Source organism: Accipiter gentilis, chromosome 12 (assembly GCF_929443795.1).
Source record: "Accipiter gentilis chromosome 12, bAccGen1.1, whole genome shotgun sequence".
NCBI lineage: Eukaryota > Metazoa > Chordata > Aves > Accipitriformes > Accipitridae > Astur > Astur gentilis.
The window spans coordinates 8,582,723-8,606,093 of NC_064891.1; the positions used below are offsets into that span (position 1 = coordinate 8,582,723).

Here is a 23,371-nt window from a genome sequence, read left to right on the forward strand (position 1 = left end):
GAATAACTCACAGTAAAGAAAGAAGTTGATACATTTGGGAAGTCTTGGACTTAACACATGTCCTGCTGGGTTCTTGCTGTTCCTGGAAGACTAGGACCAGATAATCTAAGAGCTTTAATTGGGTACCAGAGAGGCTTTGAAGATCCAGCCCTGAAGATGTCTGAAGGGGAGCAGCTGGAGTGCTTCACTGTGTCCCCAGGGGCATGCTGCAGAGTTGTCTGCTAGCAGCACAGATGCCTGCTGCTTGCTGTTGCATCCCAAAGAGAGAACTTCCACTCCTTGTCTGTAAGCATACCCAAACCGTTTGCCTGCACTGAAGCGTGCAGCCCTCTGGCCACAGGCCCTTTGCAGGCTGAACAGCTTGCTCACCCAGGGGCTGACAATGGCACACCAGACCCTGCTCTGAGCAGAATTATTTATGGGAAGCCATATCACAGTCAGTGTGCTGCCTCCCTTCAGTGCCAGGAGCAGGGTTTTAGGACTGCTTCGTAAGATTAGCTGGTATGGAAATGGTACAGCATCCATGGTGGGTCTTCTCATAACCTTCCCTTTCACCACTGCTACAGACTGAGAGTTTGTTGCCTGCCTGGGCCCCTGTTGGTGACTTGGATTTGGAGCGGATTTGAGTGGGAATTGAAATCCTGTGTGCAAGTGGATCATCACCTTGCTGGTGCAGAAATGCACGGAGAAACAGGAGCTGTGTGACAGATGGGCAACACAGAGATCTTGCAAATCTAGTGAAAGGCCTTGAACTGGTGCCCGTGTGTTGGCGTGGGATTGTTTCACCCCCAGTTCAGCAAGGCATTTTGGTGCAGGCTGACTTGGGAGTTCTGCTTGTGTGCCTGAAGAACTCTCAGGCTTGCTAAACTGGGGCCCGGCTCCAGGGAAAGGGGGAATCTGGCTCCAGGGTTTAACGTTCTCTTTGTCGTTGGTCTGTCTTTTTATCAGTTGAAAATGAAAATCACTGTGACTTTGTGAAGCTGCGGGAGATGCTGATCCGAGTAAACATGGAGGACTTGAGAGAGCAGACGCACACCCGACACTATGAGCTGTACAGGCGCTGCAAACTTGAAGAGATGGGGTTCAAGGACACGGATCCGGACAGCAAGCCTTTCAGGTAGGAATGTGTAACTCAGGCCTTGTACAGTCAGAGAGATTGGAGGTTTTTGGGGTGCCAGTGTTTGTGAGAACCAGGGAGGGAATAGCCATGGTCACTTACAGCAGCTGAGAATCTAAAGTGTGGCTGGAGAGGAAAACCTTGTGCAATGCAATCTTTCCCTCAGGGCCTAGGATTTGCACAGGAGAGCGCAGGAAAAGTTTGGGTGGCTGAGAAAGCCAATTCTCACCCTAACATTTTGGAAATGTCTGCAACCCTGCAGCAGGGCGATATAGGCTTTCTAGAGCGTACAAAATGTCACCAGGGTGCTTGAAGGTGATGTGTTTTGGGGGCAGAATATGACCAACTTCAGATCAACATGGAAAGTTTAGGAGGAAGAAGCACGTGGCCGTAGATCTTATCTGCACCTTGTTGCTGATGTTGTATCAGTCTTCTTTGCACCGTTCTCTGAGTATCCCTTGCTCTGCCACATCAAATATAAGCTGCTGGCCCTCACTCACAAGTGCGTGCCTTTCAGTCTATCTCCTACCTGCTACCTGTCAGCCAGTACTAAAAAGTGTCAAAAGGATTGATTTCTAAATGCTCCTCCTGTCACTTAGGGTGGAGAGCAGTTCCTTGCTGGACTCTTCAGCTGGATTTTGCTGTCCACGTTTGAAACTGTCGATTGCTCTACGTGGCCGAGAGCCTGCTGTAATGCAAAGCCTGCCGTGAGGATCACTACTGTTTGCTGGTGTCTTTTTGTCCTCAGCATCACGGAAGGGGGCATTTTTTCTAAGATGTGGTGAGAGAGTTGGAGGTAGAATGCAGTCAGGGCTTGTAGGTGTGTCTGACTGGGCACAGTTAATATCAGTTAACTGTTCATATTGTTGACTTGTCATATTTTCAAGCTGGGAGAATCTCATTTTGCGGTTGGGAAGCTGATTCCCCCCCATCTCCGCCCTTGCTCTTGCTTTCCTAAAAACCTATGAACTGTCTAGTCTTAAGTGAGGCTTATGCTTATCTTCTTACTGACAGTACTACGAGCTTCATGGAGACTTGGGTGAATCTGTTGAATAGCGAGTTTGTTAATCACTTCAGAAACTCCTCCTGACACTTTTTGCCTTTGGAGAAGGGCAGGTTTTGAGATGTTTAGGTGATACATTAGTGTCCCTTCTCTCCACTGCAGATTCAACTGTGTTTTGCAGCCAGCTTGCTCTGCTGCAAGTCAGGGTCCCATAAAATTGCTGGGCTTGAAAAGTGCAGCTGTGTCCATGCTGTGGTGAAAGTGACTCGTGTTGAGGTATAGCTGGTTACCAAAGGGGGGATCCTGGGATAAATGTTCTTGTTGACCCTCCTAGAGCTTTTCACAGCTGTTCCAAGGTGTGCTGTGAAGAGGGTGCTGTTGTCTGATGTTTAAGATTTGGCTTTTTACTAAATACAGAGTTTATACTGTCTGACAGCTTTATTGGTCTGAAGCCCAAGTCATTAGCCAGGGACAACAGCTGTGTGGGAATTTGGGAGGGAGTGTTTGTTTTCTCCTTTCATTTCCTGTTTCTCATTCCTCCCCAACTTTTCCCCAATAATGGCACCCGCTGCCTTAGCAACATCCCACGCCCCTCTCTGCCCCAGGGGAAGGCAGTCAGAATCAAACACGCATCAGTGTGAGTTTACCCCCATAACGCACGTGCATGTCAGGAATTGACGTGCCAATCCCTGAGACGGCAGCCATGCCACTGGCTTGCGCGGATAACCATGAACATGGTTCATTGCTGATCCTTACCAGGGTAAAGCAGGTGGGCTCCAGAGCAGAAGGCAAAGTGGGCGCCTTGTGTTCGTGTTTCTGGAAAACAGCACTCCATAATGAGCCGAGCAAGGTCTGCGCTACAACACAGAGTTTGCATCACTTCAGGGTTTTATTTGTGACTTGCTGAGTTTATGCAGCTGCATTTCTTTTGCAGCATAGAACTGCTGGAATCAGTCGAGCCCAGTTCTGTTACTAAGCCCAAGTGTGAGGCTTTATTGGATTTCCTTTCTGGAAAGCAATGGCTTAAGATGGGCTCAGCCCTTCCCTTTAAGGAATCTGAGGAATTTCCATTGCTTCCTGTACACGAGGCCTCTTTTGACCAAGCTATAAGTAGAAAGGAAATGAAAATGTACAGAATTTCTCCATCTGGGACGTGCTAGTTCAGAACAGTTTGCTCTGGGTGCCTCCTCCTTCCAATAAACAAACAAAACCCATGATCCCAAGCTGTTTGGCTAAGGCTGATGTATGTCCGAAATGAGGAAAACAGTAGGTTTGGTGCTTTCTGTTCTTCCTTCTGAGACCAGGGATCAAAAGCATGCCTTTCCGCTGGGTCTGGGCCCTGGGAGCCACAGGGACCACTGCTCTTCAGCCAGTTTGCATCAGCCAGGAGCAGGGAGCCTTTTGTAACTTTCAGGGTGAGGAGGGCAAAAGACCCCAGCGAACTGTTGGGGCTGCGTAGATGCTTGGGTGAGCTGTGAAAAGGGGAGGCTGGCAATGGTCGAGATCCACCTTGCTGGCAGAACCCCTGCTGCTTGTCCAGGCTGCAGGAAGGGAGAAGGGAGCACCGGTGCCCCTGTAGGCATCTGCTCTGTGAAATGGGGTCCTCTGTTGTGCAGAGACCCTTCTGCGGTCCTGCGTCTGCTGTGGACTGGTTTCTCTGGTTCATTTTCTCAGAATACTTTTTTTTAAAACAATATTATTTGCAAGGGCATCATTCAGTGCGGGGGTGTGTGTTGGGGAATGAAGGTACTCTTGTAATCTAGGTTCATATGTTTGTCTACTTAAAAAGCAAATTCCCTTGTCATCTTTGTCTGTGAGAAGCTGCAGGGATCCCTGTTGGTTTGGACTGTTATTCCTTAGGGCTGTAAGTGTTTTTTTCATATGCAGCCTGAGTTGCTGGGCCAGTTTCTCTGAGAACTTTGCTTCTCTGGAAGTTGGAGTCAGTTCAGTAGAGAATTAAGCATGCCAGCTTTAGGTTAGTGGTAAGTTTTTAAGCTTGAAGCCAGGACTAGCATTGAACCTGGAACAATTTGAAAACAAGCCCCTGCCACCCTCGCTCCTGCCAGCTTTTTCCTGCTTCCCCATCACCCGGCATTGTGTCTCTGGAAATGAGCTTTGCAAGAAACGTTTGCAATACAGGATACAATTAGCAGCGTGCAGAGTTTTTTGTTTTGGTCTGTAAGGCTCTGCTGCTCCCTAGTATAGTGTGTCACTAATTGCAGATTCAGTTTTTGCTCACTGAGCAGTGAAGGCTAATCTCAGGGTTTTTCTAGACTCTAGCCAGGTGCTTCAGAAGGGTTTATGAATTTAAGCTTCAGTATCCACAGTCAGAGGATTAAATCCAAGACTGAATTTTGGGGAGGTTTTGATTTGAGTCTCCTGATCTGTCTGCTGTGAGTGGTCTGGTTCTTGTTTGAGTTAAGAATCCAAAGATGTCTCTTGCCCTGTTCTCCCATAAAAAGATTTTTGTCATTTTCAGAATCGGCATTTTTGCTTCCACATATGGGAAGCTGCTGTGGTCAGCTGGTATCGTGCAATTCCTCCAGGATGGCCAGTGCTGTGCAAGAGCTGTTCCAGGCATCCTGTCTGTGGAGTATTTCAGGAGGCAACTGAAGTGCCCGTCAATTAGCAGTGTCAAACCAAAGTCTTGGGTTTATCTGTCAGGTTTTGTTCCCCAGCTCAACACCCCACCAGACCCCAGCTCCACCAAAACCCCAACAAAATCAACCAACAAAAAGCCACCAAAACCCCCACCATGTGCCAGGAAAGGCATAAGCTTGGCTTTAATGCGATTAAGATGTTCCACTAGTCCAGTGGTTAATGTGTTCCTTAGGTGCATAGATGCAATGTATCAGTGTGGTATCAGTGGAGTTTTCCTTTAAAAAATGTTTTTTCAAAAAAGCATCTTGGGGGAAATAGTTATCATTCCCACACTATCATTATGGCTGAAATATCCAAATCCATTTAAGGAATAAAATGAAGAGGAATTTGGCACCCAGAGTTCCTAAGAGGCTCTGAAAATCTCAGAGGTGCGTGGACAACATATTTTGTGTCCCAGATTTTTGCTGCGGTATCTCAGTGCTGGGGAAATAAAGGAATGCCAAGAAGTAGAGGGGGGAATGAAGGGATCCAGTAACATGGTTATTTAGAGGAGGAACACTGCTGCTCGTTCGCAAAGGCTTAGCCTCCCGTAAGAGCTAAAGGAGAAAGAGAGGTCTCCCAAGGTGGCTCTGTCTAAATCAAGCCCCTGATCTGAATCCATTAGCAATGAGTAGTGAAAATTAGTTTTGCTCTGTGTCCGGGTCATGCTTACTGAACTACATAAAGCCAGATTTCACACTCTGATATGCCCGTGTCTGTTCCACAAATCTCGCGCTTCAAATGAAGAGGTTCAGGACAAACAGTGGGCTAAGTGAGAAGGTGTGACTCAAACAGATGACAAGCCATGTGAGCATCAGGGATTGCTGTAGATGCTTACATTGTGGCTGTTTACTTTTGAGGACAGTCATCCTGCCTGCCAAGTGATTTAGAGGATCCTGAATAGTGTGCTCGTTTTTTCCTTGCCAGTTTGTCTCCCACTGCTGCCACCTAGCAAGCTACGACTGGTTTTGGTGGAGGTGTTCACATCTCTGTTGTAGTCGGGGACCTCAGATTAAGTTTTGTGACAAGACAGTGCGTGCAGTAAGATCACCAAAGGCTGGAAACTCATGACTGTGCTGGAAACACAGCTCTGACTGTTTTTTCTGTGTTTGTAACAGTCTTCAAGAGACTTATGAAGCAAAGAGGAACGAATTCCTGGGTGAACTCCAGAAGAAGGAAGATGAAATGAGGCAGATGTTCGTCATGCGAGTGAAGGAGAAGGAAGCAGAGTTGAAGGAAGCAGAGAAAGATGTGAGTATATTGTAACTCAGAGAACTGTGTGTGAGGGTTTAGGCTGGGGCTTTTCCAAGAGAGCCCTGAGAAGGTGAGCCATCCAGATTCTAACATCAAGCTTGCAAAGGTGCCTGCTGTGCATAAACAGTCTCAGGAAGCAGATGTGAACTCTGTTCCCAGTCTTGCCATGGACTTGTAGCATGACCCCGTTACAGAAGTCCTCTGCCACTTTTCTGTGCCTGTAAAATGGAGCAGGAGCGTTCCCTGGTTTTGGGCAGCTGGAGGAGTATATATACCAAGGAGCGAGTGGAAGATGCTGCAGTGTTACCATAACAGCAGCTGCAGCTACATACCCCCCAGAAGCGCCAGCCTTGCTGTGCTGTGGGAGCCCTCTCTCCTCTCTCACCTCGTCAGTCCCACCCAAAGGAGACAATATGTTTGCTACTGAAAGTAATGTCAATTTGCAGTAGATCCTTGGCTACGGTATGGCAAGCGCTGACCATTAGCAGTTGCACCTTTCTGGAGATTTTCAGTAAGTAGATAAGGACTTCCCAGAGGGCAGTAAGTCCCACTCAGCATAGCTGTAGAGGGACATGACAGAGCTGCCCTACTGTGATTTGCTCGGTGCATGTAGGTCAGCGCTGTTTACTGCGGGACAGAGAAAACATAGAAGTCTTGCTAGGGGAGGGAGCCGTTTCTTGGGCCTCACGGAGGAGCCTGTACTTCTACAGAGGTACATAGAAGAGCCCCAGACAAGCATGTTGCCCTGAATGGCCACGTTTTATTGCTTTGCATGAGCATGAGAGAGTCCCCTAGGTACAAAGCAATGAGGGGATGGAGCATGGGGGTTTGGAAGTGTCCAGAGACCTGTCATACTCCTACAGCAACTAAAATTCCTGCCATCTGTGTGTGCAAGTGTGTGCTAATTGCAGGGCTTTTCTCACCAAGTCAGCCACTCTTGGGACAGACCAGTGACTTGTTATTAATGCAGCGAGGCCTCAGTGCCAGTGGAACTGCTTCAGGCATCATTACCAGTAATTGGGGTGGAACGTTCTTCTCTTCCCATCCAATTCTCATTGTCTCTGTCCCGGCAGCTTCACGAAAAGTTTGACCATCTAAAGAGGACTCACCAAGAAGAGAAGAAAAAAGTGGAAGACAAAAAGAAGGAACTTGAGGAAGAGCTGAACAACTTTCAAAAGAAGAAGGCAGCAGCTCAGCTATTACAGTCACAGGCTCAGCAGGCAGGTTCTCAACAAACCAAGAAAGACAAGGACAAAAAAAAGTAAGCGGATGTCTGCCACATCCTTTGTAGGGTTTGTTACAGTTTGGGAGGTTGTTTTTTCTTTCTTGCTGCATGTCTGTATTTGCTTTTCCCCATTACCAGACTGGAAACTGGGCTTTTATCAGCCTGATCAAATAAAATATTTTTTTCTAAAGGGTGGGCCAGGGACATGATCTTAATTTTTCTCTAGAATAGCACCTTCAAATTTTACGTCGAAGTCTAACTGGTATGGGAGAGCAATCAGATGGTGGAGGTTTGACCTGTGATCTGTCCAGCATCTTCTGGAACAGCTATGGGATGTTCTGGACTCAGATTTATCTGCCTGAGCCAAAATTATTAAGGGGGTCTCTACCCATCCTTTCTTTCACTCAAGAGTAATCTCCAGTTCCCATTCATTAGGGTTATAGTTGTAAGTAGAGGTAGATTAGAAACCAAAACCACCATGTTATTTTTATATGGAAAATGTTAGTGCCAAAAGTGAATACTTGGAAGCTTGCTTTAAAGACAAGAAATTTTGGTGTGGTGGTGGGGGTTTGTTGTTGTTGTTTTTGTTGGGTTTTTTTGTTTGTTTGTTTGTTTGTTTTAAAAACAAACTACTACGGTACCATAACTGCAGGTAAATGGCATTTGTGGTTGTATCGAGTTGACATAATAAGCTAAGAAACCCATACCTTTTAGGAAAGATAATGGCACTGTTTTCTACTGTTTTATATTTGTATGCTAGGAGTATAAATCTATACCCTCCAGTACTCTTGTGATTCCAGCAACTTAGTAGGCACCAAGTGTATCTGTGGACAGAGTCTGTCCCATGGTCGGTATTTGGAGGTGGGTTTTTCGGATGTGCTCAGTTTGGACCTAACTCTGCTTCCATTGAAACTGGAGGAACATTGCTATTAACTTGGGCTCAGACTTAAGTCACTGCAGAGCTCCGCTGAAAAACTTGAGCTCTAGATGGATCCAAATTGACATAACCTCCTTCTTGCAGCTTGTACTTGGAGATGGCCATTTAGCTTGCTATTAGTGCAAGAGACCCCTGTTTATTACATGATACTGCCTACTTCACCGTGCTTTAAAAACCAGAACACAAGGTCCACTTAGACGCGGTATGTACAGAGAAGCCAGGCAAACCTCGCAGAGGTGAAGCAGACCGCACATGGCTTGTTTGTATAGCGCAGCAAGACAGGTTACTGTAACAGAGGCTGCATTGAGGCCTCCTGTCATAATTTCCATTTGCTTTTTCCATACCTAGTAAGGGGATGCTTATGCAAGTCCTTTCTGGGTCATCTGTGACAACAGTGCTGGTTGATGACTATAATCGGGAAAGTTGTAAAAGCGGTAATGCAGCAAATCTCACTGAAAAAACACTTCTTCAACCCACACACAAAAATGACAGTTCCACGCTTCTCTTAATAGCCAAAGTGAAGGGGTGCATTCCTTAATAGGCTCTGGCAGAGTAACCTGCTCGATTAACACTAAGCTGTTGCTGTTGAAAGAACCAAAATGCTAGTAGGGCTGTGGTATAGGCACTTCTGTCTCCCTTGCTAACCTGTGAACTTAAGACAGGTCTGAGCTGTCTTACAGCGTGAACCAATGAGATCCTGTTGTGTTGCATATATACTAGTATATTTTTATACTTTGGGAAGTTACGCTGATGCTCACTGCATGTCCCCTGTCTCTACTGCTGGTTCGGTGCCCGTCATTTGTTGCTTCTGCCCTGGCTTCCCCAGGGAAGGTGGGGAAGGGCCTAGGGCTAGTTCCCCAGCTGATGTAAATTGATGTAGCTCCTATGGAGCCATGCTGCTTCATGCTAACTGAGAACCTGGCCTTCGGCACCCGCTGAAATACATAGAGTGCTTGTGTGCTGCATGCTCTGCTTGGGTAAAGAAATTACTACAGACTGATCAGTGTCACGCTGAACTGTAGAAGCAGTAAGTGTCGGCAACTAATGGCCAGGCATGCTGAAATACTGCTCTGCAACAATGCCTGTAAATAGGATAGGCTGAAACACCGGTCTTCTCTCACGTAAGAATTCAGACACGGTGACCTGTTTGCTAAAAAGAATAGAAAATTTCAAAGACCTTTTTCTTATCTCTTAAATAGAGTTGGTAGCTTAATATTTTTAAGAATTCTGCAGTCAGGTTTTTTCACCACTTAGATAAGAGACCAGTGCAGTATATAATGGTCTGGGGAGTTTTGTAACTTTTGGTAGTCAGTGTTAGCTACTATTTGCTTCTGTGAAGTTGGCTGGCACATGCACGATGTTGTGGGTGTGATACATGGATGTTTCCAACAACCATGACCAACACAGTTTTTGCTTTGCTGATGCATTCACAGAAATCCAGTCATGAGGAACATGCACGTGTTTTAGTGTGTCCTTTCAGTGTCGCTCCACACCAGGTGCTGTAACTGCTTCAATTGTTCTTTAGCTTCTGAATTACTAACAGAGGCTTTAAAGGGAAATGCTGATGCTTCTGCCTTGTAGCACACCTTGGTTTTTCTAAAGGCTTTAAAGTTCCTCCTTGCACTCTAATGAAAAGCTGCAGTTTATTTAGGTAAGGCTTTCAAACTTTCTCTGTGCTGATATGGATCGTGGTGGTTCTTGTGCAGTTGCCAGGGGAAATCCTTGCCATGCACGATCTTTGTAGCCTCCCCAGAAAGTAATTCACGGTAATGCTTTTTTCTCAAAGTGGGATCAGATTTCTCCAACTTGGACAACAGAGACTTTCCACTGTGCTTTGCAAGCTGGAGGAAAGGCTCAGGGTGAAATCTGCTGCTGGCCTAACTCCATGAGGGAGAACTTGGCCCTCTCGATTTCCAGACTATTCCTGTAGGAACAACTTGTCTTTTTATACCTTTTTTTTTTTTGTAATACATCTCTCAGATTCCTGTAGCTTATGCTTTTTTCATCTAAAATTGTTGGAGCTCTGGCCTGATGACAGGAGTGTGCCATTTTCAGGACAGCACATCTGTGTACCTCAGACACACGTGTGACTGTAGAACAGACACGTACTCAAGTACTTTCCTAAATGTGGGGCTGAGGATACTTATCAAGCCCCTGCCGTAATTCTGGGATGGGACTGTGCTTCAAACCTGAACAATCTGGAGATGGTTCCTGGCAATGGACTTGGCAAAACCAAATAGGAGCAGCAAATAAGCCTTCTGGTGCTTGCCTGTTGTTTGGTAGATGGCCACATGCATGCCTCAACATGTGCTGTTGTGTTACTTGCTCATCCTCAACCCCCCCCAGGAGCTGGGACCATCTGTTTGGGCTCTGCTTCTTTCAAGCTACTTATGAAAACCAGATGAAAAACTTATTTCCAGTTTCCTTTCTACATAATAGTTTCCAGTCCAGTGTGACTGGCCTGGCTGTCTTGGGCCATGCTTTAGTCCCAAAACAATCCCTGAGCTCTAACACACAGCTATAACCTGAGCTGTAACACACACGTTAGGGCCTGGCCCAACACCCTGTAAAAACAGGATTTTGTTGGTGTCTGAAGGATCTGACCTGGGTCTGAAAGCTGATGTGCTGAAGTGCTGGGAGACATCATGGTGCCCACGTCTGAGATGCCGAGTTTGGGTAAAGGCTGGGCACGCGACCTTCTGCAAGAGTGCCTGTGTAAAGTAACCCAAACCGGACACCTGCAACCATACACCTCAGCCATGCACATTCTGGAAAAAAAAAAAAAAGGAAGCTTAAAGACACCAGCCACTGTGTGATTACAGACTGTAACCTTGACTAACTGATGTGGTTGGGTGTTCAGTAGTTCTGCCCCCTCAGTTTTTCTTTTTGCTTTTGCTTGTCATAGGCTGGAGTAGAACCCAGCCCTGAGGTTTAATTTCTTTATAATTTCATAATCCATCTGCATGCCCACCCACCAGAGCGGGTTGCTGGTGTCGGCTCTCCCAGCTTTGATTGATTTTGGTTTTTTTTCTTCATTTTGAGTTCAAGTATTGCTAACTTTTTTGTTTTTTGTTCTTTTTTTAACTTGCAGTGCAAGCTTCACATAAAGCCTGTCAAGCCAAGGATGTTCCTGCATTCACCTGCTTTTGCAGTAATGTGTCTCTGCCATCTGTTTTCTTTCTTTTTTTCTTTTTTCTTTTTTTTTCCATTTTTTAACATGAATAACTATTAACTCATCTAATAACATAGTGGGAACAAGAAGGAAGAAGGATTGGGTACAGGACTGTATGCAACTGGAAGTTCAGAGGTGGGTGGCGGGGCAAGGTAATGATACCATGTATTTTTCTCGTCAACGTCAGCAGCAGTAAATCATTCTTGGCCCCAAATTTGAACTGAGTCAGGGCTGGATGTCAGCGGCTTGGGTGAGCGTCATTGACTGGATTGGGTCCTTAGCACTGCTGGCCTCCCCAGGTCTTGGAGGGCTGGCTGCAATAGCCCTGTGCTGAAGGAGCCCCTCGGTCCGCTGAAACCAGCCTCAGGGAATCACTGCTGTACGAGGGTCACAGCCCAGCCCCCGGGGTGGCTAAACCCTGGAGTTTAGTCCGACCCATATTCCTTCAACAGCTAATGTGTTAGAGCAATGAGTCCCATTGTTGGGTGAGAGGGAGGGGGGGTATGTGTGTGTAGATAACAAAAGTTTAACTGACCTTGCATGCCATTACATTTGCATGATATTTTTTATTAGTTCCTGTTTTTGTTGTCTGACTTGATCATACTAGTTGGTTTCCATTTATTGTCATGTGCTGGCATATTTTTATAGCCACCCTTCCAGTTCAGTGTAGTAGCTACCCGCTGAATGCTGCGGTGGGAACCAAGCGGCGCTGCAGGTGCCTGGGAGAAGGACCGTTTCTCATTACTGTTTTCCACTTATTACTTGCCTGACCATAACCTTGAAACCTTGCTTTAAAAAGTACCTGGTTTCCACATGCGTGATCTTAGCAAGACTTAGCAGCCCTTAGGGAATCAAATGCCTGGGCAGGGGGGGAAGGTATAGGCTTCAGCATCCTCTTAGAGCCTTCAGGAGGATTCCTGCACGCGCTTAAATACCGATGTGCAAAGCTGCGGGATCCGGAATTTCACATCAAGGGAGAGAGGGTGCCTGGCTGCACATTCCCCATGCTCCCCACCAGCCCTCCTGCACCAGGGACAATGTCCCATTGAGATGTCCCTTGAACGTGCAAAGGAGATTGAGCATAAGCCAGGCCTCGCTCTGTGGCCAGCACGGTGCGGAAATTGGTCTGCTTAATGTGTATTTTCTATGCCATTGCTTTTCGGACAGAGTCTTTCCCTTCCTTCCCAAGAAGTGGCGAGCCATGCTTACTCTATGACTTCTGGATTTCTTTTTCTTCTGCTGATGTACAGCCAGCATTTCCACTGCTCCTAGCTAGGTAGTCTCCTGTTTCTTTCTTGAAAGCACTCTTAAAAGTAACTCTTTCCACCTAAGTCTCACACACTGCAGTTCTTTGCTTGTTTCTGGGATGGAACTTCTTGCCTCTCTTGAGGGGTGGTGGCGGGGGGGACGACGACAGAATTATCACCTTTTTCTGAAGTGTTGGATTGGGAAATGTGCTTGGGGGTTAGCTTTTGGCTTGTCTTCCTTTTAACCTGCACCGCTTAAACATGGCTTTGGGAAGAGGGTATCTAAATACAGTGTCTTGGACAGACAGCAAAAATTGATTGGAGATAAATAAGCTGGAAATAAAATAGTTTATCTCTTTTTTTTTTCTTTTTTTTTTTTAATTGTTTGTTTTTTAAATCGCACCTCCTGGTCTTATCAACCTTGATGCACTTTTTGTCAAGATAAATAAGTTTGCTAGAGGGTTGTTTGGAAAAATGAAACTATGGTTCTTGTGGCTTCTGGCAAAATCAGCTTTAAAATCTTGAGTTATCAAGTTTGGGTTTTGACATAATTTTTTTTTTACAGTCACATCATATGCACATCATTGAATGTTTGTGGCGGTATGCTTTTCTTCAGCTGTCTCTGTGCATGTCCTCTTTTTAATTACCAGCGTTTTGTGCCAAGTAGAAAACTTAATTTTAACATTTATTTGTCCTGCTTCATTTAACAGCCCTTCAAGGGGTGTTTGGCAGGGGAAATCAGCTGAGTCTAGCTATATATATATATTTTTATTATTATTTTGGCAGAAAGCTGTGGCCAAGAGCATCGATATATTTTTGGTTGAGTTTCTTTGTCCAGCAAAAAGCAAGCTGTTTTGGAGAAACTGGGAGTAAACTGCCAACTTGCAAAACTTAAAGGTACTGTTTTGGTTTTTTGCCAAAGGAGATGTTAATGACTTTTTTTTTTTCTTTTTCTCTCCTTAAGCCCCTGGGCCATGTTTAGCTTTTTACTGCTGCACTTCTTTCTTTTCTTTACTTACGCCTTTTTTCACAGTAGCCCCTGGTTCTGCATGGAGTAAATGATACACTCAGATCTAGTTGGATGTGCTTTCACCTTTGCATGTAAGTACAGTAGTAAGAGACTCGCCCTTTCTGCCTCACTACTGATATGAAACGAGTTGTGTTTTTCTGGGGGGTTCTTTAAGTCCACTTACTTGCAAGTGGCGTGGTTAAAAGTCCTTTAAACCATTTTGCAATAATTTGCTTTCGTTGAGATGTTGGAAAGAAGGCCTAGGGAACACGACATCCAGCTCCTGTTGAATGCCTAAAGCAACCCTGCGTGGCTTGTTTGCCTGCTTGAAGCTAGCAAGCCAGCTGGTGAAACCGTGGACAGACAGTTGCATGGGCAAAAGCCTTTCCTGACAGGCATTGCAGCCTTTAATGTGCATTACGCAGTGATGATAACTAGCTGATAATGCTGCATGTTTCTGACAAGGTGGATTTCAAACCTTAGAATAATATGAAGGAGCAGGAAAGCACACCGAAAAGTGTTTTTCTGGGATGATGGTGTTCCCAGGACGTGGAATGAATCCCCAGAAGGGGAAAACAAACAAAATCTGGGTTGCAGAGAGGGGCCGTGATTACCCTGTAGAGGCAGGCACGAGTGCGTCTGGTGGTCCGCCGAAAAGGCGGAGATGAATAAGGATTTGCTCCCCCAAAACCTCACTGGGGTTGCATGGTTCCTTTCCAGGAGGGCAGTAAGTAGGAAGGCGTCCTTTGAACTTGTGGTTGTTAAACGCATCACCTTGCATCTCCTGTAGTGTGCGGTGCTGCCGGGGAGGGGGCAAAAGTGGTGACTGGCACCCACCCCCGGGCTCCTCTTCAGCCTAAGTGCAACTCATGTCACCCCCTCCGCATGCTTGAGACAGCTTGAAATCCTGTCAAGGAGATATCCGTATCTCTGTGTCTCTCTTTAAGCATGTCTTTATTTAACATGACCAGTGTTTCTCCAGGTAGCTCTCATTCTGCTTCTCCTAAAACGTCCAAGTGAGAATGGAAATGTCTTTTTGTGTGTGATCATATCCGATATGTCCATTTGAATCCAGTTACCATTTGCCCTTCTGAGATGTTAGAAGAGTGCGTATTTGTCTCTTCTCCAAGGACCCTGGTTGCATTTGCAGTATATGATAGCCATGACGCTCTCATCAGCGTGTATCAGCATGGAACTGTACAAATATGAAGGGTTTTTTAATTAACAGAAAATAAAGCTGTGAACAGCGGTAGAAATATTGTATTTGTATACATTTTTAATACCCTGATTGCCTTAAACTATAGATGTAGAACTTTATTACCTTGCTATTTGAAAATAACCCATGTTTGTAACTAAATAATCGTGTAACCTACATACAGTGTTAATGCAAATTAAATGTATGCATCTGTTAGATATTGTCACTTTATTTGATGTTAAAATATTTCGGGTTTTGAATTACAAATTGAATAATAACCTTATAGCATAAGTTCAGTTATTTCTTGTATGTGCTTTAGGTTACATAGAGTGCCAACACTTGAAGCGGGGAGGAGGAAATACATTTTTACCCAAATGCTTTGGTCTTTGCGTGGCCTTTGTGACTTGGTTTTGCTATTGCCATTTTATAATGGTGTGACAGGAGGGGCTGAGGAAGCACGAGGTTTCCCAGCAGGTTGTTTTGTGCCTTTGACATGCCTCTGTAGTTTTGTGGTGGTGTTTGTCAGTCGGTTTTTGTGGCGGTTGTGAGTTTGTTCTCCAAATCAGCCGGTGTCTTGGAGAGGTCCAGGCCTCCCTGGTGTAGTTGGTTTGTATGACAACTCCCCAGTGCACTCCTTCCTTCATGGCTTGCTTTCTTTAAAATATTGTTCCTCTTTTTTTTTTCCTCTCTCACTTTTTCATTTCAATTCTGAACCTCTGTTTCTTTTCTTTTCTGTTTTTCTCTTTTTCTGTAGCTTCTTGTTTATGTAAGCATCATCTTGCCAAAGCCCCCACACCCTCTCTCCCAGTGGATGATAGGGCACTGGAAGAGCCTGGGGCTATGGGCACCCCCCGCCAGGAGAAGAGCCATCTCATTCTTCCGTCACATCCGCCCTCCTCTCCTTCTCTTTTTGTCTTTCACCTCTGCATCTGAGGGTGCACTGTGCTGTGTGTCTCTGTGCAGGATCTGTCCGCTCCCAGCGCGTCTCCGACAGATTTGAGGCTACCAAAAATGACAGAGGTAACGGCTGGAGAAGAGAGCTTGGCCATAATGTGAGATACTGCACTGGGTTAGTGTTTTGGTGTTTGTTTTTTTTTCTCCCTCCCCATTTTCTTCCTTTTGCCATAATACGCACATGTTACTGATGACAAATAGAACGACAGACTGTGGATGGGGGTGAGTGTGCATAGCCGGAGGACTTCATTTCTGCCTCTAAAGATCAAGTCTAGCTGCTTTGGACACCACAACTTACGTCCTGTGCTCCTCTGACATGTGCTGAAAAGGAGTCCTTAGACCTAAGAGACTTCTTGTTTTCAGTATGCAGTCACATGAAGTGGAGATGGCCGCCATTGTGTACTGTTGCATTGATGGAGCCTGTTCTAGACTGTCCTAGATTTTCTGTCTGATCTCCCTCTGTATGAGCCAAGTAGGTATCTCTTCTTGTACAAATGAGCTGCACTGACTTGTACTTAAATTGAGGGCTTCATTTTAATTTCATGAAGCCTAATTAGTGATTATTTTTTTAACAATCCTGTATGTGGGATGGTTGTTAAACTTTCTAACTTGTTTACTTTGGAAGTGAATTCAGTCAAAAAGCTCAGGAAGTGCCAAAGTATTGCGTGAAGGTAGAACCAAAGCTTGTAAACTTGATGTGTAGTGACCTCCAGCTGGTTTGGGATAGATGGAAGGAGGCAGCCTGATCCTCTGGGAATGTTTTTTCATGTGGGGTGATGGACTTTTTTTTTTTTTTTTTTTTTTTTTCTTCCCCCAAATACCAGTGATTTATTCTTTTCATCTGTGAACCTTAATCAAGGATTCACCTCCTTTAACCGGCCTGTGGAAAAGGCACTGTTAAATCGTCTAGGTTTTGCCTCTTCCAATCGGTGTGCAAAGTGCAAGCTGCCAAGGGTCTCTGCTGTAATCTGCTGGAGTTTTTTCTCAGAAGCACAATACTTTTCAGCACTCTTCAGTGACGAGGGTTAGATTACTAGAAGTTCCTTCCAGCCAGGTGGCTATTTTTCTGAAGTGCTAATTATCCTGGAAACCTTTGGAACCATTTGAGTGACTTTATAGATGCAATAGGAAAGATTATTAAATGTTGGGTTTGTGCATGTGGCGTCATGCTTTATACCTGGTATGTAAATGGAATTGCTGACCTTTGCCCAAACCGAAGGGAATATTTGCACAAATGAATATTTGCACAAATATAGCTTATGACAGAATTTGCATTAATACCAAAAATGGAGCCTGCCTGCTCTCTAGGCTTCGGTGATCTCAGGTGATACCTGGTCTGAGGGTCTGCTCTCTCCAGCTACCAGTGCTTACCACTAGATAGCCAGATCTAGAAAACTTTTAACATTCAGCTTTCTGAGGATGAAATAGAGTAGCTAATGCCTCATGGCTTGAGGCCTTGAGAGTACTGCTGGATTAAACCTTGCCTGTGTTAATTCCTCTCTTATTCTGCAAAACTTTGGGGGTGCGTTGCTAACTGGGAATGGGTTGCACCACTTGCAGGAGGGAATTCTTTTTGTTCCAATAGGGCTGAGGCAGCAGCGCTCTATGTGCACCAGACCACCCATACCTAGCGAAAAGCGATGGGTTGAGCCACATATTTTCTGAAAGCAGTCGTTAACTTTGCAGCCAAGGGCTGCTGCAGGATTGGAGCATGCTGGTCCTTGAGCCACCCTTGTGCCTCATGCAGGGTGAGTGTCATCTCCAGCTCAAGGTTTCTGTGCATGAAGGTGGTCTCTGTTTACTGAGAAAATGTTTTGCCCATTAAAACACCCAGTTTATGAGTGCTGTGTCTTTTTTTATTTTTCAGTGTTGGCGCCTAGGCCAGTCTGCAGTGTCAGAGACCACTGCCTTTGACCTGGGAGCCTTTCTGTGGCTTGTGTGTGCAGCCCCTTCCATGGTAGGCTCCAGCTTGCCAAAATACCCTGCTGGCTAGTTGCCCGGAGGCCAGCCCACCAGCCAGATGGCTCCCACAGCATCCTGCGTGGTGGGACTCTCCCCAGTGCCTGTTTCGGGGAGGGAATCCTCTCCTTGGGTTTCTCTCATTCCTTGGACTTTTTTTTTTCTCCTCGTTTAAAAATTGTAGTATGGCTTTATCTGGTGGTAGGAGTCTAGCCTGTAAAATCCCACCACTGTGCTATAGCCTCTCTCTTGAAATAATCTGTCACTTATTATTTAGTTCACAGTCATGGATGGGGACAGAGCTATTCTGCTGGACTCTACCTTGTGTCAGGTCACCCATGTTGTGCTGATGACAGTGAATTGGGACCCAGGCCCAGTCATGGGTGGCTGGGCATCATTTACTGCAAGTAAGAACAAAAGAACCATCACGTGGTGGTGCGGGTTTTTTTATCTTGTACCTGAAGAGAGGATATCAAGTGCTACTAACCACATCATCTTACCCACGTAGCTGTGTCCTGTGACTCTCTGAAATCTTGTGTGTGACACTAGAAAGTCATGACCAAATCTGCACGTTGGCAACACTGAAGAAGTATCCTGATGGATTCCTGTCTGCTGGGTCAGCCCTGGGCTTTTCAAGAAGCTCTCGAGACCTCGACTTCTAGGGCATTTCTTCTGCCCTTTTGCTGGGCTGTTACTGGAGGAGGTTGTTCTTCATCAGCTGGAGGGCTTCAGGGCTAGGTAACCCAGCGGTAGTGCTACTGTGTCAAGAAAGTTTGAAGAGGGGAAAAACCTTTTTGTTGGTTGAATTCTAAACTCCAAATAGAATTTTTTTTAAAGCTTTACGTAAAAGAGAAGCAGACAGGCACAACCCAAATTCTAACAGTTACATGAACTGCCTTTATTTTGCAGCTCTAAAGTTTTGCTGTGCTGGTGCCTTGAGTCCTGCATGCAGCTCTGGACTTCATATCTCCAGAAGGACATAGTGGAGTTAGAGAAGGGCACTAATGATAAATAGGATGGAGCAGCAGCCTGCCAGGTGAGACCACAAAGGCTTGGAGGCCTCAGTTTGGCAAGGGAAAGGCTTAGATGAGAGGATCAGCCCTGCTGTGAGCTGGAGGTTGCAGCAGACGTCCTCTAGAGGTCCCTTGCAGCCTAAATTTATTTGTGATTCTGTGTTACGAAGGTGGATGCCGACGTGCTAGTTACCAGATCATCATGACTAGAACCAGAGGGGCACATAGCTAGAAGGAAATCGGCTCAAAAACATGGAGTAGCTTTCTTACAGAGCAGGTAGTAAACTTCTGTAATTTGTTGTCACAGGTTGTTGAGGCAGATGGTGTCAGCAGAAGGCTTTGAGGTTGGTTGTTTTGGTTTTTTAAAGGTAAATTCATGGGGAACAGAGCCATAAGGAATTTTAAGGGGGGGAAAACCAGGATGAAACATTTGCCATCCATAATCCGTTGGTGGTGGATACTGGGGCAGAGGGAGGGGAACAGAGAGCAGAAAGCACATACGGGCACTGCAAGAGGTGTTTTGCAGCAAGGCATGCGTGTCGGACAAGGAGCTGAGTGGAGGGAGCGTTGCCAAGGCTTTCCCACACCTTGGCGCTGGGAGGAAGGGATGGCGACGTGCCCTTTGGCTGGCTGCCCTCGTGCTGTGCAGCTGTTAGGGGAAGAGATGTCAGCACGGGGAAGGGACGGCAGGGTGAAACCTGTTGTCGGACAGCCCAGAGCGTGCCTGCCAGAGGAGACTGAGGTATCGGCCTACCGGCTATTCAAGGAATGAGCATCTCCCCCACGCGTGCTACCTGCAGGTCTTGTGTAAGAGAGAAATACTTCATGAGTGGTCCCCCAGGCAAAGTAGGGTAAAGGAGGTGTATCAGTATCTCTGAGGCAGTGTTGTGGAGAAAATTGCAGAGAGGTTACTGCTATCATGTCTTCAAAGCAAAGCCTTCTGGGGCATTAAGGGAAGATGGGGTGTTGCAGAGAGTAACGGCTGCGCAGCGTGTAAAGGTGAGCTGGGAATATTGCTAGAAGGGTCTCTGAACCAAGTAGCAGTGCTCTGCTAAACCGTGGCTGCCATGCATTTGGGTGCTCCCTGGGTTTTGGGTGACTGCTGAGTAATAACATGCATGGTCTTAAGAATGCAATGGTTTTATCCCAGTGCTTGTGAGGCAGGTGACCCTGCAGTTTTAAACTGTTTTCCCTTCTGGCTGGCCATTCACCTGACCAGTGTATTCTGCTGGACTCTTACCTTCACTGCTCCGGGCCCCCACTAGAGCGGGCAGGCCCCATGCTCACATCTTTTGCACGTCTGTGGCATGAAGCACTGGGGTGCTATGAAGCTTATGGGAAGGTCACATGAATATGAGGACTCGTGGGCAACAGGGGATATTCTCCCGTGGGTAATGGGGAGCCTTGGCAGCACTCCACAACAGTCCCGTGTCCTGACAGCCTGAACAGCGTACAAGTCAGCCTGCTACCGTAGTAGTGAGGTGATGGGTGGGGGCCACATTTGGCCTGGGTTTTTTTGTGGGGAGGAAATGTGGGAAGCGGGAAATGGTTTTTCTCTCTGGCAACGCAGGTTATTTCCAAATCGGCTGGACCTTGCTACATGGGGGGAGCTGATCTTGAGGGGATGTGCCCCATTTTCAAAGGCAAGCCTGTCTTTGAGCATCACCTTTTTAGCCACAAAACACCGTGAATCTGTGTATTGGTGCAGCCAGCAATGCAGACCTGTGTTCCCTGGGCTCCTCGCTGGCCCCAGCTGGCCTGGGACACAGGTGGCCACAGCACCAGGAGCAGGAGGAGAGCTGCAAAGCTGAAGACCGCCTCGTGACATTGCTGCAGTCCCCTGCGGAGGCCTGTGTGCCAGCCCTGACCTCCGAGCCCCAGACTGGCCAGTCCCCAAAGCACAACTATCCCACGGCTGAGATGACGCCAGGGCGGCAGGGGTAAGCTGGTGCACCAGCTCTGGTGATGTTTTGTCCATGGCTCACAGCAGAGCTGGGCACCCACACTTGGGGCACGGGTGGTTTTGAACGTTAATCCTCTGAACGCTGCTGCATCCGTACCTCTCGACAATGCAAGCAGGCTCTTGGGTGTATCAAGGTACCACAGGCACAGTCAGGCATTTCCTGAGTGGATACGTTCTGTATGTGGTGGAGGGTTGAAAGGGTGCGTTGAAAACCAATGCATTCACCGCAAAGGGAGAGAGGAAGGAAAGGGACAAGTTCAAGAGGTGCGTTTGCAGTTGTAGATACTGGGTTTCTTCTTTTGCATCCTGAAGAGCAAAAGGCAACAGGACGCTGCTGGGCAGCACAGCCAGAGAGCTGGCCCACAAAGTGTCCTCGGCTCTACGCGAGGACAGCCGGGCAGCAGCCCATCAGCAGGACCCTGCAGAGGTAGGTCTGCCAAACGGGGGACAGGTTTTGTCTGTCTGAACCTTGGTTTTTGTTGGTGGAGTTGCCTGTATCCAAGCAAAAGATAGTTGGTGTGGATTTCTGCATAGTGCCAACAAAATAAAAAAGGCGTCTCACTCTGCAATCCACTCAAACTGGGGCTGGGGGAGTGCCTGTCTGTTTGGGACACGGGCGCATGAAAGCTCTTTTGGCAGCAAGGGCGGTTTTAAGTCCTGCCTCTCTGGGCATTTGCCTCGCAGGTGCATGCCAAGTTGGGGCTGTGGCTTGGCCAGCCTTGTGCAGCACAGGGAGGCTGGGAAGGTTTCTGGGCAGTGACCCTTCCCAGCATTGCACTTAATACTGGGAGAGCCAGAAGTAATGCTGTGTTTATTGAGGGCAGTTCTGGAAATTAAACTGCAAAATTAACTTTATGACTCTCACAAGCTGCTTCTTGCTAAAGAGCTGTCCCCTTGCCCCTTTGCTGCAACGAATAAAGTTGTTGCTTTTCCCCAAAGCAATAACAACAAAAAATTCCCGTCCTCTGGTGTGCTTGGGGCTGAGACAAGTTCAGCAGCTAGCTTGGTCACCGCAGAGCTCTTCTACCAAGGCTGGCGTGACCTGAGGACATGCCTGGTGTTGGGGCAGCACAGGACCTGCTCTTGTCCTGTAGCTTTGGGGTAGGAGAAAACAGTGAGAAGGAAAACTCTTACCTTCTCACAAAGCCACTCGCAACCATGGCTGCAGTACATCTGTTGAAGAACTGCTCCAGCAGCACATACAGCTCTCTCCTCACGCCCAGCTTCCCTCCCTTCTGTTCCAGCCAGGCTGCTGCCAGCTGGCACAAGCAAACACCTTTCTTTTCCCAGCCCCATGCCAACTCCTCTCCTTGGGCGCATCTGCAAAGGGGTTTGGGCCGTAACCCTCACGACTGCCTGTGTGCTGATGCTGCCGAATGGGGTAAGGGGGAATGGAATTCATCCTTTACAGTGGGAGGGAAGGAGTGCGAGTGGGAGGAGGAGAAGCCAGTGGAAGGCGAGGCTTAGATTTATTGCCCTGGGTTGACAATGCCACAGCACTTTGGTCCCCATCTTATATTCTTGCCCCTTGATGTGTCTCATACTGTTGGAAACCAACTAAAATAAGCCGTAGTCCCACAAAACTCCACTGTTTTGTACTCTGCAGGCCAGTATCGTCAGAAGAGTTACGAGAGCCCTGGCTCACCTCTCTCTGACTGCGTACACAGCCAGAGCTCTTAGCAACTGCTCCCTTCAGGATAAGCTGGATCATTTTAACTGCTGTTCACACGCAGCATGCGCAAATGCACACAAAGACTCCCTTCTGTGCAGAAACCGCAGGTGCCTGGCTTGGCTGTCAAGGGGTGTGAAAATTACCTGGCTCTGATCTTTCCCGTGCTAATGTTGTATCTAGTGTTTGAAATCCAGGTGGTTATTTTTATTTAGAGCATTACACTGTGTAATTTAACTGGAAAAGATGTATGCCTTGAAGTGGGTTTGAAGTAGTAAGCACCGGCACCATGGAAATCCTGCAGTGAGGGGGTATTGTGCCAGGTGAAGCCCCAAGACTGCACAGCAGCCTGGCTGGAGAAAAGTAAGCAGTGGGAAGAGAGAAAAGGTCAGGGACTGGTTATACCATAAGGATGTCTGGAAGGGAAGGAAGGTGCGCTCCCCTTTGAGACATGCAGCCTCAGGAGGTGGTTTCCAGGACACGGGCAGGAAGAGAGCTGAAACCAAGAAAAGTTTGGCACAGTGGGCTGTGCACAACAAAAAGGATGGTACCTCAGAAGACATGAGGCAGGAGGGGCCAGCTCTTCCTGAAGCACATGAGATCAGAGCCAGCCGGGAAGAAGGCGACATCACAGAACAGAATCTATTCTGTAATGTATGAGCTTACAGGAAAGAGCACAAATGAAGTCTGTACTAACCTTTTCATTATCAAATGTGATTTTCAGCGGAAGGGATGTCAGGCAAGCAGGAATCTACAGCCAGCCTGGGTATGAGAAACTTGACTCTTCATTGGGGCGTTCCAGCTATCACAAAGGAGATGGCTACAAGACAGGCGAGATGAAGCAGTGTCCCAGCCAGGCACCGAGTGGCCTGTACTCAGCCTAGAAGGGGAACAGCCTGGTGACTGAGGAGGGAGCGAGGAGCACCACAGCTGGGGCTAAAGCCAGAACTGCCGTACAGGCAAGGAGTTTGTTGTGCAACTCCCCTGGCACCCCAGCTGCCCAGCACCTCTAAA

The 23,371-nt window shown here is 46.9% G+C and overlaps 1 protein-coding gene across 13 annotated transcripts in view; it reads left to right on the forward strand.

Annotated features, from left to right (window-relative positions):
- SEPTIN11 (septin 11) overlaps nucleotides 1–23,371 on the forward strand; it is a 73,460-nt gene that overhangs the window by 42,409 nt on the left and 7,680 nt on the right. Inside the window, exons 7-11 of one of the 13 annotated variants that reach the window (XR_007507881.1) lie at nucleotides 949–1,117; nucleotides 5,879–6,011; nucleotides 7,088–7,275; nucleotides 17,339–22,069; nucleotides 22,295–23,364. Coding sequence is in view for 6 of the 13 variants with exons in the window: in XM_049815490.1 (XP_049671447.1) it covers nucleotides 949–1,117; nucleotides 5,879–6,011; nucleotides 7,088–7,275; nucleotides 15,119–15,347 (719 nt within the window). In the remaining 7 variants the exon portion in view is untranslated. The other 12 variants (XR_007507885.1, XR_007507887.1, XR_007507882.1 and 9 more) reach the window with 12 other exon arrangements.